This window comes from Zonotrichia albicollis, chromosome 6, assembly GCF_047830755.1.
Source record: "Zonotrichia albicollis isolate bZonAlb1 chromosome 6, bZonAlb1.hap1, whole genome shotgun sequence".
Taxonomy (NCBI): Eukaryota; Metazoa; Chordata; class Aves; order Passeriformes; family Passerellidae; genus Zonotrichia; species Zonotrichia albicollis.
The window spans coordinates 6041728-6058027 of NC_133824.1; the positions used below are offsets into that span (position 1 = coordinate 6041728).

A 16300-nucleotide genomic window follows, 5' to 3' on the forward strand; every position below is an offset into this window, starting at 1 on the left:
TCCTTCTGAATGCTGCTCCTGCCCTTCAGCATGTTGACTGCTTTTCCCATTTTATATTGTCTGTAAATGTGTGAGGATCCTTTCTGTTCTAGCATCCAAATCTGGTGATTATTGGCTGGTATTGTCTCCTGAGAAATACTGCACCTAATCTGTGGGCATAAAGGATTATGGACCAAAACTCCTTGAACTTCATAATTCAAGGAATTATTTGCCTGCCTATTCAGTCCATGTCTCCTCAGTTTGACAATTAAGGTGCTATGGAAGATAATGTTAAAAACCTTGCATATGTCAAAGCACTGGCAACCACCAATTCTCCCTAGTCCATGAAGCCACTTGCTCTTCTGCTTAAGGCAGTGCAGGGTTTGCCTTTAGAAGTCTGTTTTCTTATTCCAGTCACATTTATGTCCATCATGCCTGGAAATAACTTCCTTTTAGAACTCATTCTGCATTTGGTACAGCATGTGAGGTGAAACTCACTGATTTCTAGTTCTCTGGATCCTTTACTCTCTGCTGCCTTCACCTTGCCTTTCAGTTGGATTTTGTTTGTTTGATTTTAAGTTACCAGTTTCCTGTCATGAGCAATTACCATGACTTTTCTAAGATGGTAGCCAGCAGCCTTCCAGAGACATCAACTAACTTTTTTAGTACTTTGGATGTTTCCCATCAGATCCTAGGTACTTGCATAGGTCCAGCTTACCTAGATAGCTTTTTTATTTGGTTGCTCCTCTCCCTCAAGTTTTGCTAAATGCAGAAATACGGTAAACCTGATAGCAGCACTTAGTGGTAAAGACCATGCCCAAAGTGTCAGGTGTCTCAACTTTTTCTGTACCTTTTATCACTAGGTAGCTTCCTGATTTAGCAGCTGAATTACACTTTCCCCAGAGTGTTTTTTGCTCATGGTGAAAGCTTTTCTTCTTGCCTTTCACATTTATCCTCAATATCGCCTCCAAACAAGCTTTGGCCTCCCTCTTTCATGCTCTGCTTGCCCAGATAGTGCATCTGTATTCTCCTCCAGCTGGCTGTCCCCAGTTCCAGTTTAACTCTGTTTCATTTGAGCTCTGTCAGTGAGGAGTCCTGTGCACAGTCAGCTGGCTTCCTGCTCTTTGGTGCTCAGAGAAGAGAGTCCAGGAAGATGACTGGCTGTCATGGACTCATTTGTAGCCTCCCAAGTCATTCTGCTTACCATTCCCTGAGCAAGCCCCAGCTGCAGTGAGTCCAGAGCCTTTAGCCTGCTTTTTTCCTTCCTTTCTTTTCTCAAGACTTATGCTACGATTTCACAATTACTGCATCCGAGGCAGTTGGCTGTCTCATGTGTAAGCAGTTCTTCCTTATTCATGAGTACCAGATCCTGCTCAGCCCCTCCTCTAGAAGCCTCTTCAGTGCCAGCATCAGACATTGCTCCCAGTGCATGTGAGAAATTCCCTGGATATTTCACACCTTACTACAATGCTGTTCCAGGAGGTGTTGTGTGATTTAAGTCCTGCAGGAGGACAAGGGGCACTGAATATTGGAATACCAGCCTAAGATGATGTTCCATTTACTTTGGGAACTGAAAATAAGTTATCTTTAACTAGTTGCCTTGAATTAGAAGAAGCTTCAGCAAAGACATACAGATGGTATTTTGATTTTATTTGAAATTGAATACTTAATTTTCAATTCATTTTGAATTACTATGTAACATACAGTCAAAATACTAATTCAGCTGCTATTGGCCATGCAGCTGATGAGATAAAATAACCTGGTTTTCTATAGCCTGAATACTTTGGAATCCATAATATTTGTTCACAACTAATGAATTTGCATGTGATTAGAATAATTTTTCTTTTTGTCTCTAAGATTTCTAGTTTCTAATTACCCTGAAGTAATTAATATGCAACTACATGAAATACTACTTCAGATTGCACTGTATAGCTCTTATGTTCAGGCCATGCACATATACTTGCACATATATACGTGTGAGAAATAATTTTCATTCTTTTCTTTTTCATGTGACTGGTGAAAGAAGATCTTGTTCATTCATACTTATCATATTTTGTTTCATTGTAATTGGTGACAGTGTGCTTCTTAATCTGTTTTAGTTGGAAGATGGGGAAGAAAAGCCGAGTAAAAACTCAGAAGTCAGGTACAGGAGCCACAGCGACAGTATCTCCAAAGGAAATGTTGAATCTAATTAGTGAATTATTGCAAAGTAAGTTTTGTTTTTATGCCTCTCTGGGAAAAGGGATGCTGTTCAAACCACACAAAAACATTTTCTTGCAGAAGCTAGTGAGTTGTATTTTTTCTGTTGTAAATGGCCAAGCTTGCTATTTCAGAGTGCTTAAGGTGCTTTGAGATACATACTAAACTATTTCTGTTAATATATGCCACCATTGGCTTATTTAAATGGGTATTTATTGGACAGACCATATTTGTGGCAACGTTCGGCTTTTCATCTGAATACAAGCATAAATACTGGGTGAGATTAGATTTTTAAACAACCAGATAACTTGGCATTGAAGTTTTGTCAAAAATGTTTTTCTTGTAACCTTGAAAAATTACCCTGTTTCCATTCATCACTTGAACAGTACTTTGAACTGATACTAGAGTAGGGAAATTAACTGTGGGAATCAGTAATACAATTCAGTTCAACTGCACAGATATTTTTGTTGCTTAGATAAATTTGTTGTTGTTGTTGTTTGGAAACTTTTCGTAGTGCTTAGATCTTGTGTATAGACCAAAGATTGTTTCACTTGTTGAGGAACTTGGAACTCATCCATTATTTCTAGTAAATATGAAAAGCAGAGCATAATTTCATACAATGATGCTAAAATACTATTGACTCTTTCTACTGTCATTAGTAACTGTGCTGTGGTACAGTTCTTTTTGAAACACAACTCCAGACTTTCATATTCTGGACACATCTAAGTGTTGCCTTAGAAAAATTAAAATTTTTCCTAGCATTGCTCATGAGGAGGAGACAAGGAGTTGGCAAAGCAATTTGATGCTTATGCTACAATTGGCCTCTGCTTTGCTACCAAAAATAAAATGTGGATCTAATTTGCTAAGCAAAGACAAGTATCAGCTGTTCTTTTTGTCAAGCTTCCATATTTTATTCTATGCTAAGATTTTTCAAATCACTTGAGCAAGGTAATCTTCAGCTGTCCACTTGGATTTACATGGCTTAGATCAAGAAATCCACACACTGACATTTAGAATATTGGCAGAGACACTGTGGATGTAATCTAAAGCTGAAGCATGGCTTTGTGTTCCTTTACTTGTCCCTGCAGTACTTGTGCATCTATGAAAACAGTAATGACTAGGCAGGTCAAATGTATGTACCAACAAATTTCTCAATTATTTAAGGTATTCTCTGTGCTATTATTATCTGCTTTCATTACAGCAAGAGTGATGGCAAGCAGGGTAATGTAAACAGAGTGCTTTGCTTGAATTATTGAAAACAGACACTTTTTTTGTTGTTTGTCTTATCTGAGATATTATTTACTTAATGGCCTGGTTGTTTACTTTTTTTTCTTGCCAGCTCTTTAGACATTTGCTATTTCTTATATCTGAAGGAATATTAAAAATAAAATAAGTTATAGTGTTAAGATTTCAAAAGTCTAAATTAATTACACACACATATGTATATGTAATTAATTTACATATATATACATATATGTAATTAATTTACATATATATATATATATATATATATATATATATATATATATATATATACATACATATATGTATATATTTTCAAAATGTACTTAATTAAATAAAATATTTTCGTTTCCAGAATGCAGCAGTCCTCCCCCAGGTCCTGGTAAGGAATGGGAGGAATATGTCCAGATCCGTTCGCTTGTGGAGAAAATCCGCAAAAAGCAGAAAGGTAAATGTGAAACACTTGCAGTGTTTCTGAAATGTTCAGGTGGGCTTCACCACTGGCATTAACCATTTTAATACTCAGAATTCTGAATGATTATGACAAACAAATGATCCTGTGAGAATTTTGTCTGAAAAGTAGAAAAAGGAGCTTGAAATTGTTTTCTCATCACCATCTGAAGGACTAGAAGTAACAATCCTTAGAGAATAATTGGCTGCCTTGGTTCCTTGTGGCATGGTCTGCTGCTCTGCCTCTATGAATCTGAAGATTCTAAAGTTAAATTTGTAACTGTTTTACATTAAGGCTTTACTGGATGTTGAAACAGTTTCAGCAAGACGACATCAGGACATCAAGTGATGACAAAAGTCACAAAATAAATGCAGCAGCTAATAAGTCTCTCTGCTCTAAATGATGCACATAATCAAAATAAAGAAATTATTGTAATATCACAGTTCATGAGGAATTTTATTACCAGTTTTCCAAAGTTTAAGGTATGCTTTTTTTTCATACTAGATCAGTTTTCTTCTATTATGGAATGTAACCTCTTGCTGTTGATAATACTTTTTTATATTAATTTTTTATGTTTGGAGGCATACTCTAAAAAATCTTTTTCATATAATTTTAGTAAAAGTAACTTCTTTTATGACAGATATATTTTAATGACTGAGAAATAACTTGCAATTAATAGATTTGAGCTGGATGTACCTGAAAAAGTCCTAAACAATTCTTCCTTCTCTGATATTTATACAGTTATAGCAAGAAAGCCAGACTACATATAGATGGAGCTTGACTAGTTCATGGTGTTACTTGATAAAGCAAATACTTAATTTCCCTTTTACACCTGTTTTTAATATATTTTGACTGATGCAAGGAGATCTGACTCCATGAAAGGACTTAACACACCTCTCAACATCAGTTTTTGGTAGAGGCTGTATGGAAGAATAAATGATGCTCTTCCAGTGACTGCATTCTGTAGTGATGTAGATGTGAATTTGATTCATTTTTAACTGTGCCATAACTTCTATAAACTTACTGTACATGTGCAGGTTTTTATGATGCAATATAATTGTTAAAGTAAATCATAATTCAGGTTAATAAGAGCAGAGTTAGCACGGGGGTTGGCCTCTCTGAATCTTTCTTCTGCACCAGAAAGATTAAACTATCCACAGGGAAGATGCTGCTAGCAGAGATGGTAGAATTAGTGTAACAGTATCATGTTAATAGGGCATAGTTTTTTCCTTGGAAGATACAAAACCTACTAAGCACACTGCTATTGACATACAAGTGTCTTTGCATGTAACATTTTTACATACATAGTGAGCAGCAATGGTATGATGTCTTTCAAGACTATTTTTAATAGAACATAGTAGTTCATCTACAGAGTTTTCTAACTCAGTAAAGGGTTTAGACCTAATAATATATAATTAATATATATTGCCAAAAATGTTATACTTTGTGCTTTTCTTTACTAGAACATGGGGTTGCAGGATGAACTAGAATGATCTTCAGTATAGAAAACTCTTAATTTGAAAACTGAGTTTTTTAAATTTTTAAAATTTTCCTTGTTTGACTAATTAGCAAAATCTTAAATAAAGCTAATTTTCAATACAGATTTTCATCAGAACAGCTTTATTTTGTTTCATGTAGAAACTTTTTATTTCCCAGTGGTGCTTATGACTTAAAGGAGGTGATCTTCTCTTTAATTTGGAAAAAATTGGGAAGTATTGGTCCACATTGTATATGAGAAACAGAAGTAGAATTTTAGAGATGCTTAAAGAATGGTCCCAAGTACAGACTGGATGTTCAAAGCTTCCAGTAGTCTTAGGCAGTAGCAAAAGTTGGAAATCACAAGAGCAAAATCTTGGACAGTGTAAATACCTACCAAGTTCTGTAGAAACTATGCAAGTAGCTTTACTATGTTTGTGAGGGCATTATATTAAAAAAATACTTTGCAAATGCTTAATAAATTTTTATACTGCATCATCAAAGATAAAAGTTTTAAATGATGCTTGCATTTTTAAGTTAACTACAGATTTGTTTGGTTCTGGGCCTTGAAATGCAAAATTTGGAGGCAGGAGGGGGATATTTTAAATACACTAATGCTACTTGCCTAAAATAATTTTGATCTCAAAATGTGGTTTGTTCTCTGTGCTTAGCCAAAATATCTTTGGATGTAAAGCATCTTGCTGATAACATTTTGTCACTCATAAAATGGCCTGAGCATTTTGGGGTTCTTTGTACTCATTTAATGTTATCTAAGTTTGGGTTGAAGAGAACACACAGAGGCAAAGAGGTACAAAAGGAGCTGGCTGAGAATAGCCAGGAACTATTACAGAGAGATTCAAATGCATTCACAGTAGAAGAAAGCTGAGGAAATGAATGAGGCTTGTGATTCCACTGGTGGACCACATGCTGTTGGAGAATTAAAGTGTAAAAGTTTGGATGAGCTCTGTGATGGCAGGAGGATGATCCTTAGATAGTTTAGATCTATCCTTAGATATTTCAGTAGATCCATATGCTACAGGAAAAGGCTAACTGTCTTGTATGTGAAAGAAGGAACTCAAGATCTGTTTATCATCAGTTGCAGTGCTGAATTAATGAAATTGCAGCTTGCCTCTCAAATTCTTCCTTGTCTGTATCAACATGTTGTGGTGATTGCATTTATCATTGATACTAAGATTGGAAATATTTTGGCTTTTATTAAAAGGGAAAGAAGAGGAGAGTTTCATATTTCATTACTGCTCAGTTTGGGCAGTTGCATTTTTAAGATGACTGGTAAGCCATTTTGGCACAATAATGAATTTGATGAAAATTGGGTATGACATTTATATAATATTGAGTAACACTTAACAGAGACCAGTTCTGACTCAGTTTCTTCAAAGTAGCACTGCTGTGAGATAGCAGATAGCTTTTAACATGGGCTTCTATACTGAGCTCTTTTATCTTTCTGGATTCTCTTATTTCTGCATTTGTTTTTCAATAAATTGTGTATATAGGTTTGTCTGTTGTCTTTGATGGAAAAAGAGATGACTATTTCCCTGAATTGATAAAGTGGGCAACTGAAAATGGAGCATCCACAGAGGGTTTTGAAATAGCTAACTTTGAAGAGGAGGGATTTGGCTTGAAAGCAACAAGAGAGATAAAGGTGAGCATGTGAACATTTGACTTAGATTAGAAAATTGTGTTTGGTATCTGCAGAGCTCTGAAATGCTCACCCTTTTCCCCCTTTTACCTGCTTATGCTGTTCTGAAACACTGCACTTGAGAATAACATTATTGATAAAATATTGGTTTTGATGACTACTGATAGTACTGTGAATTTTTAATCAGTCTTTTACACTGATGTATCCCTTTATTCCATGTTTTCTAACTATTTAGTCTCTTCTTTCATGTCCCTTTTAAAGAACTGAACAAGTTTTTTTTTGTCTGAAAAAGTATTTGCAATACCTATTTAGCCTCTTCTCTTCTTCATTCATGTTCCTTCTTTTAAAGAATTGTTCTTTTTGTCTCAGAAAGAAGTGTTTGAAATACCTATTTTCCAGTGAAAATGAAACAATCCCCAAATGATGTTATTATGATAATTTTAAACGATTTTTTTTTATCATCAGATAAGGAGTATAGATACACACAGAGTTAGGTAACTGTTAAAAGCTAAGCATTTAAAATTGTGTCTTTCCATTCCCATTTTTAGCTGGGAAACAGGTTTGAAGACCAATCAGCTGTTGTAGAATGACTATTAGAAAATGAGCCCTATATAATCATTTGAGAGCTTCATTAGCACACAGTTAATACATTGATAAAAATCCTGATCAGTTCTGCTAGAATAAAAACAGCCAATATGAAAAAACTCTACTGTGAGAAAATATGGGATATGTAATTATTAGCAATATAATGTGTCTGATAGCTTTAAGTTTGTGCTGTACATTTAGCAGTTCCAAAATGGGAGGGCTTTATTTTGTATCTGAGTGCCTGTTTTAAAGTTTTGTGTAATGCAGATTGAAACACTGCTTACCACAATGTGAAACACAGCTTGTTTGTTGAATTTGCAGTGGAAGAGAAGGAAGAATTTTGATTCAGAATAATTTTGATTTAAAAAAAATATTGTGAACAACTTGTAATTTAAAGTTGGTGTATATTTGAGACACTTGGCATACAATATAAATGCTGGCTGACCCTCTATTACATTTCTTTCCTTTCTGTAGGCTGAAGAATTGTTTCTGTGGGTTCCTAGAAAACTGTTGATGACGGTTGAGTCAGCTAAAAATTCAGTTTTAGGTAAGAGCTCAAGGAAGTTCTTAAGAAAGAAATTAATATTTATGGGATCTTTCAGTAGGAGACTTTCTTTTTTTAGCTGATCTTCTTTATTACAGGGCTTGCTTATCATGCCAGCCCTCAGGTTGGGAATACTTAGAAACTTGAAGTGTCAGTGGAAAGAATTTAATTTCCCGGTTAGTTTCTGGCTGAGTGCACTGGATATCTTCCACAAGTGTTTGTGTTATTTTGAACATGTATTATGTAGCTTGTATAGTACTTGGAGATAAAATGTTCTGAGGTATTGAGAATATTGTTCTAGTTTTGTAATGCAGTTGTACACGAGGCAAAAATCTTGCAGTATAATAAATGTAGGCTAAATATTTTAGAAACCTGAAAAGCTTTTTCTTTTTGTTGAGTGCTTATCTGTTATTTAATCATGTTAATTTAAAGTAAATCTAGGATGATATTTTCCATGGAGAACCAATTTAGTTCCTTGCCTTTCTTGGTTGATTCAGGATCTCTGTATTCTCAAGATCGAATTCTTCAAGCCATGGGCAATATAACATTGGCATTCCATCTCCTTTGTGAGCGAGCCAATCCCAACTCTTTCTGGCTGCCCTACATCCAGACTCTCCCCAGTGAATATGATACTCCTCTCTATTTTGAAGAAGATGAAGTACAGCATCTTCAATCAACTCAGGCCATACATGATGTTTTTAGCCAATATAAAAATACAGCTCGACAATATGCCTATTTCTACAAAGTTATTCAGGTAAGAATCTTAAACATAGTATATACATGTAGTTCTCATGATCCTTATTGTGGAAGCTGTGAAAGCAGTGATGCTGAATAATAGTACAAGTATATTGCCCTTGAAAGTCTGAATCATTAAAGCAATTTCCTGCTGGTTTTTTTTAAACTGCTATTGAAATTTTGCAGTTCTGTAGGGTTATAGATATATAAAAAAGTATTTAGGTGGTTGAGAGAAGTGATTATTGCTCTTTGTTTAAAAATGACTGAGGCTTCATCTGGAATACTGTGCAATTTTGGGCCTACCAGTGCAGTAGACACATTGACAAACTGGAAACTTGTTGATAAACTGGACTGAGACCAGGGGAGGACTATTAAGATGTAATTTGCTTGAGCCCTTTATCTGTATGGGAGACCAAGGGATCTGGATTTGTTTGTTTTGGGGAAAAGGAGATTAGGAATGATCCTGTCACTGCTTTCATCTTGCTATTGTTAGCCAGTCTCTAGAAGTTTATGGGTTGCAAACTTTTCTATATGACCTGCAGAGATCTGCAACCTGTGCGTGCTTGTATGATTCTTTGAAAACTGTGTAATTTGCACTTAAAGTAAAATTATAATTGTTAATTGACAGAATAAAACCATTGCATATGTTGTATTTCCAATGAACTGGATTAACTGTTGTTTTCAGTTCTGTTTAGTGTAATTATTTTTGATTGCTTTCAAATACAAAGATAAACCCATCTGGTAACAGTTAGGGTATGGAGAGGCTTGAGATGGGTGAACTTTTCGTTGTGTTCTGAAGTGATGATTTAAACCAAGTTTCTGACAGAACTCTGTTAGTCTGACTGATATCTGGATATAATGTTGTAGTGAATGTTGATGTGTTGTTCTCAAGGTAGTGCTCAATGTCCAGATATTCAAAGCTTTTTGTGGCACAATCTGTATAAAAAATGTATGGCTCTGTGTACTGAATCTCCACAAATGTGTGACCTAGAGATATTTTGTTTGGCCGTGAGAGGTCAGAAGACACAAAGCAATTCTATTCTCCTTTAGTGTTATCAGAGTTCCAAAGCTGTTCTGTCAACTGTTTTAATTTAACAAAAGTTACATTATTTTGTGTAGCTGTTTGGTGTTTCAAGAACTGAATATGTTTCAAACACAAATTCAGTTTATGGAGTATAGGGAGCAGAGGGATGCGTTTTGAAAACTGAGGTAATTGAAAAGGACTGGTGAAAACCACATCAGATGCACAAGGAATAAGCTAGAAATAGTGGAAGGGATATTGGAAGGGAACTGAATTCTTCCTTCCAGGTGTCAGTAGAGGAAACAATAGTTCAGCCAACTTTTTTTCTTGCTGTGGCCTCTCCTGGACTGCCAGTCCACACTTGGTCTTCCAGCCTTCACTTAGTTTCTCAAAATATGCTGCCTGATCAAACAGAGCTTCTAAATGTTGGGCCTTAGAACATTTTTTTCACCCTAAAAGGGTCTTCTGTTTTTAACAAGTTATTAGTGGAATATTGTGTAACATTATCCAATTCTTCTAGATGCTATTCTTGCTCTTGCAGTTCTTTTCAGAACTGAGTCAGCTGAACTATCACTGACCAGTTCCTTCATTTTCACTAATCCTGCACCAGTACTATTATGGGAGAGGTTGTGTGGCTGCAACATTAGTTTTAAAAAAACTCTGAAATGCAGAATGGTCAGAAAATGAGATCAATTTTTTTTTTGTTCTCCTGACAAATGCTTTTATTGCTTGCCTTGTGTTCTTGTTACATATCTTGTTCTATAGCTATTGTTTCACATTGTTGAACATGAGATGAAGGTAGATCAGGTAGGATTCATTTGCTTTATTTACTTTACTGTGCAGAATGAGAGGTAATAAGTATTTAGTTAAATTTTAAGTGGGCCCTGGTTATTTGGTGCCTTACTACTGCACTGCCATGTAACCACAATTTCAGCTGAATGTTTCTTCACTACTATTCAGCAAATAGTGCTGTTCACATTAGAAAATCAAATGAACTCAGTTGGCTCCAGGAATGCCAACTGTATGTATTGGGCAGCTATTATTAATGTTTTTGATGAAAACTTATGGAAAAGTTTAAATTTTTGATTTCTGCTTCTGGTCTCAAAAATAAGAGCCTGTAATTTATTAAATGGTGGAGGAAAGGAGTTCATAGAGGAAAAAATAGAAGTCTCTTTCTTCCCTAAAACAGTACCATTTTCCCTTATTCATAAAAGCTGAAATTAATTTTAGTATCAGCTTGCATGTACTCATATCATGTTTTGAACAAAATTGACCCACAAAATACTAATGCTAAGGGTAATTCATGAGCAGATGGAAAAGGGAAGAAACAGCGAAAGAGAAATTTTTCATATAAATGAAAAAAGCAAAGCAAACCCACTTGTCTATGAAAGGCAGTGTACTCTGCAAGCTTGATTAAATGAGGGTATTTTCGATTTTTGTATAAAATCATTTCATTCAGTATTACTACTGCTTTAGTAGAAGTGTTTAAATGAAAGCTGTCCTGTGTGACCAGGATTTTCATATTGCTTTCAATATGCAGACTAATTTTTTTAAAGTAGAAATACCTTTTAAAGTATGTATTTTTAAGCACAGATACATTTTTTATAATACAAAAATCTTAAAACTATGTTTACTTTATTGATAGTTGTTCTACTGTGGGAAGTAATGCTAGCAGCATCCTGAAATAGAAGCTGGGGTTTTTTGCTAATTGAAGATACTAAAAAAAGGAACTACTTTGTGCAGACAAAATATTCTAACTGCAATATTTTTAGTCTACAAAATATTTCTAATGGTGGGAGGAATAAAAGGATTAACAGGTCCTGTCTTCAAATGCTTCTTTTTCTTTCCAAATAGGATTGCTAGACTGCTTATAAAATAATTTGGCTTCTGATGCTGAGCAGTTTCAAACATGGTTTGAGAAGTGCTGCTCTGTTTTATTTCCTTAGCTTCTCCATGAAGGGTGAGTGCTGCAGTTCTGACTCGTTCTCCAAGTGCTTAGTCTGGCTACACATGAAGAATGGGCAGATTTATGAATTTCACAGCTGTTGCAAGCTAAACTCTAGTCTGGTTCTGATAAGCAGAAACAGGTGGGATGTTGAGCAGACAAAAATAAACTCTTGAGCATGTTAGCCAGGCTCTATAAACCACACTGACACCTCTCTAAACATATGTAATTTGATAACTAAAAAATAGTTAAAAGTTGTTGCAGATGTACTTCAGTGGTGCATTTGTCCTCTGCATTGGTATCAAAATACAGGGAATGCTCAAAAGATTATTTTCATTGCTGCAGACTTGTAGTTTGCAAGATTTTTTTATAGTTTGTTCCAAAGAGAAATTCTGTAAGCTGCGGGGTTTTCCCTTCTCAGGAGAAGAGAAAGGAAGGTATGTCTGTGACTTCCTTAACATTTATGAGCACCGCATGCCTGCAGAAGGGTGAACAAAGCCCACATATTTATGGCTTAATGTTAAATTTTTTTGTCCACTGAAATGTGGTAAGATAGACACAAGAGGGAGCCATATAGTTTACAGACAATCACAGTTAGATCATATTCCTAAAGAAAATACAGCCAAGTTTGAAGGTTTTTTAAAAGAATATGCAGTGGTCTTTGTGTTTAATTTTCAGGTGCATCTCTATGCCTGTTTGTAGTCAGCTACAGAGAAGTTTTTGTGAATCAAAACAAGATATGAAGACAAGGAATGCACTTAGAGAAGGTGGAAGGGTCCAAACTATTTACATTTTGAACATGATGAGTTTGAAAGCAGTGTTGTATCTTTTCCCCAGCTGCAGTAAAGGCTGCTACTACCTGCCTAAATAAAAGACAATTTTATAATAACTTTAGTTGCCTTTAAAAATATTTGAAGTGGTAAGTCCAAAACCAGCAGACCATTAGCTAACCATAGCTTTTGCCATGGCTGTATGCATTCAGTGACACTCTGTGAGTAAGTAGTATCTCTACGAAGCTGCTTCTCATGTGCTGCAAAAAACACCAGTTTTGTGGGACTGTCCAGAATGACAGTTTGGCATTGATGTACACAGTGTTTTCAGCCTGTAGTCTTTGGACCACTGAGGGACCACATTTTTTTTCCTGAAGAGCAAGTTATCAGTCTGGAATAAAAAAAACAAAAGACCTGAACCTCAGCCAATATTGTTGACAGTTCAATGGGCCTCTGCTATAAGGCCTAATCAGGAGGAAGGAAGAAGTGAATGAGGCCTTCTACAGATAGCTAAAAACAGCCTCACATTTGCAGAGCCTGGTCCTCAGTGGGGACCTCACTCCAGTATCTGTTAAAGGAACAGCACAGCAGGGCATGAGCAGTCCAGGAGGTTTGTGGAGAGCTTCCTCAGCCAAGCAGTGGAGGGGTCAATGAGGAGAGGTGCTGCTTGCATTCAGGGACCTCATACTTACAAACAAAGAAGGGTTTGTTAGAGATGCAGAGGTTGAAGACAGCCTTGGCTGTAGTGACCATGAGGTGGTGGATTTCAGGATCCTGAGAGGAGCAAACAGAAAGGTCACGATGCTGGACTTCAGGAGAGCAGTATTGGCTACTTCATGGACCTGCTTGGAAGAGTCCCATGGGATAAGGCTTTGGAGAGCAGAAGGATCCAAGAAAGAAAACATGGTTAGTATAGATAGAGCACCTCCTCTAAGTTCAGGAGCAGTTCATCCCAAAAGCAAGAAGTCAGGCAAAAGTGCTAGGAGACCTTCATGAATCAGCAAGGAACTCCTGGCAAAAACTCAGACATGAAAAGCAGGCATAGGAAGGTGAAAGCAGGGACAGGTAACTTGTAAGGAATATGGAGATATTGGCCAATCATCCAGGGATGTGGTTAAGAAACCTAAAGCCCAGTAGGAATTGCATGTTACAAGAGATTTCATAGGTGATCAAAAGGGTTTCTATATGTACATAGGTGACCAGAGGAAATGTGGGCCTGCTGCTGGATGGAGCAGGGGACTGTGACATAGAACATGTAAAATGGGAGTACCAAATGCCTTCCTTTACTGGTAAGACTGGCCTTCAAGAGTTGCAAGTACCAGAATGCCATCTAGATGTGCCTGGACAAGCTTGAGAAATGGGCTATTGGGAACCTCATGAAGTTCACCAGGGGAAAGTGCAAGGTGCTGCACCTGTGTTGGGGCAACTCATGCTATCAATACAGCTGTGGGTTGAAGGGATTAAGAGCAGCCCTGCAAAGATGGACTTTGGGAGTGCTGGTGAAGGAGCCAGCCATGTGTGCTTGCAGCTCAGAAAGCCAGTTGTACCCTGGGCTGCATCAAAAGCAGGGTGGCCAGCAGGTTGAGAGAGGGAATTCAATCCCTCTGCTCTGGTGAGATCCCACCTGGAGTACTGCACCCAGCTCTGGGGTCCCCAGCACAGGAAGGACATGGAGAGATTCGAGAGGATAGCCACAGAAATAATCAGAGGGCTGAAGCATCTCTCCTGTGAGGAAATGCTGAAAGAGCTGGCCTTGTTCATCCTGGAGAAAAAAAAAAAAAGGGAGGTCTTAAAGCAGCCTTTCCGTAGTTAAAAGGGGTGAAAAAGACGGTGACCAACGTTTTAGCAGGGCTTGTTGCAAGGACCAAGGGTAATGGTTTTAAAATGAGGGTTGATTTAGACTAGGTCTAAGGAAGGTATTTTTTACAAAAATAGAGGTGGAACACTGTCACAGGTTGCTCAGAGAGGTTGTTGATGCCCTATTCCTGGAAACATTCCAGGTCAGGTTGGATGGGGCTCTGAGCAACCATGATCCAGTTGAAGATGTTCCTGTTCATCACAGCAAGGAGTTGGACTAGGTGACCCTTAGAGGTCCTTTCAAAGCAAATTTGATGACTCTCAGTGATCTTTGAGCAATGATTTCCCAATCATCTTCCCATGATGACTGGGAGACTTTCCTGAGGATTGGAAGAAAGCAAACTCACTCCTATCCTCAGGATAGAAAGATCATTCCAGGGAACTACAAGCCTGTTATCCTCACTTCAGTTTCTGGTAAGGCGCCATCCAGTGGGACTTTGACAGGCCGGAGAAATGGGCTGCTAATGGATATTTAGCAAGAAGTGCAAAGTTCTGCACTTGGAGTGAAATGATCCCATTATTATGTTGAGGGACAAGCTGAGCATGAGCCAGCAATGTGTCCTTGCAGCCAAAGGGCTAATGGCATCCTTGCTGCATTAGATTGCTGGCAGCATGTTGAGAGAGGTGATCCTTCTCCTCTGCTCAGCACTGGTGATGCCACACCCAGAGTACTGTGTCCAGCACCGGGCTCCCCAGTACAAAAGAGATCAGTTTAATTCTAAAATTCTTACTGAATGAAGAAGGCAAAGTCATCTATTTAAGTAACATTTTAGCAAGTAAACTTCCATTCTTTGACTCACTTTTATGTTTCTTTGCAAAGTTAATGAGCAAATACTTGCTTTCTTTTCCTTCTGTCAAGCTCCTCTTACTCAAGGAGACAGAAGCTGCCCCATGAGTCACACTCTTTTAAATATTTTTTTAAAATAGAATTTGGTAGAAGTTGTTACAATTTTTAGGTATTATCTGTAGTCTGATTTGCTTCCAGCATTTCACAGGAACACTGTCAAACAGTTTTCTGACTAGGGTGTATTGACATCTGGACACTGTGAAAGTGTTGTTGTAGTCCTGTTGTGAATACAAGCTTTGCAGTAATCTATCCAAAGATGTTTTTATCTGTTTGTGTGCAGTACTGGACAGAGAACTTAATTTCCTGGAGGCTGTAATCCCTTTTGATCAGATACTAAATTTCATATATTCATATAAAATTTGACTAATTGATTTAGCGTGAATGAAATTCTAAAATTCAGCCATTAGCTGTTGGGGACTGGAATATCATTTTAGTTTGGATGTCTAACACATCGAGTTCTAGATTTCATCATAGCATCTTTAAAATCTGGTACTGTGTGTGACTTCAATATTGGGTATATTAGATGAGATTTCACATCTCTAGCATAATTTTTACACCAATTTTTGAAGTTGTGATGATACTTTCAATGTGACTTATGCTGCTCTTACATTATTTTTCTGTGTTGTTTTTAATCTATCCTATTCCAATAAGCATATGATTTTCCAGGTCAGCGTGAAGTAGAACATCTGGTGTCTCTCTGTACTCAGCTTGAAGATACCACCATTTAACTTTTGTGTGCTAAATGTTACTTGAGTTGAATGCAGACAAGTATACTGTCTTCTAAAACACCCTATTGAAGTAATCAGAAAATTTTATTATTTTTAAGTTGATAATAATAGAGTAATAATTTTTAAGCGGATACTAATAGAGTAATAGAGAATATTTTAATGCTTCCAAAGAGATCAACCAAAATGCAGTCAAAAGCAGATGTATTTGAAACAGAAATTCAGTTTTGTTTCTGTACCAGGTAGGTCTTCAGAATTCTCAGTTTT

General features: G+C 36.8%; 1 protein-coding gene across 1 annotated transcript in view; it reads left to right on the forward strand.

Moving 5' to 3' along the window:
* The window catches only part of SETD3 (SET domain containing 3, actin N3(tau)-histidine methyltransferase), a 61629-nt gene that overhangs the window by 21495 nt on the left and 23834 nt on the right, over window positions 1-16300 (forward strand). Inside the window, exons 2-6 of the mRNA XM_074542369.1 lie at window positions 2079-2188; window positions 3776-3868; window positions 6859-7007; window positions 8064-8136; window positions 8631-8887. Of these exons, the coding sequence (XP_074398470.1) occupies window positions 2086-2188; window positions 3776-3868; window positions 6859-7007; window positions 8064-8136; window positions 8631-8887 (675 nt within the window). The 5' untranslated portion in view covers window positions 2079-2085. The remainder of the gene's footprint in view (window positions 1-2078; window positions 2189-3775; window positions 3869-6858; window positions 7008-8063; window positions 8137-8630; window positions 8888-16300) is intronic.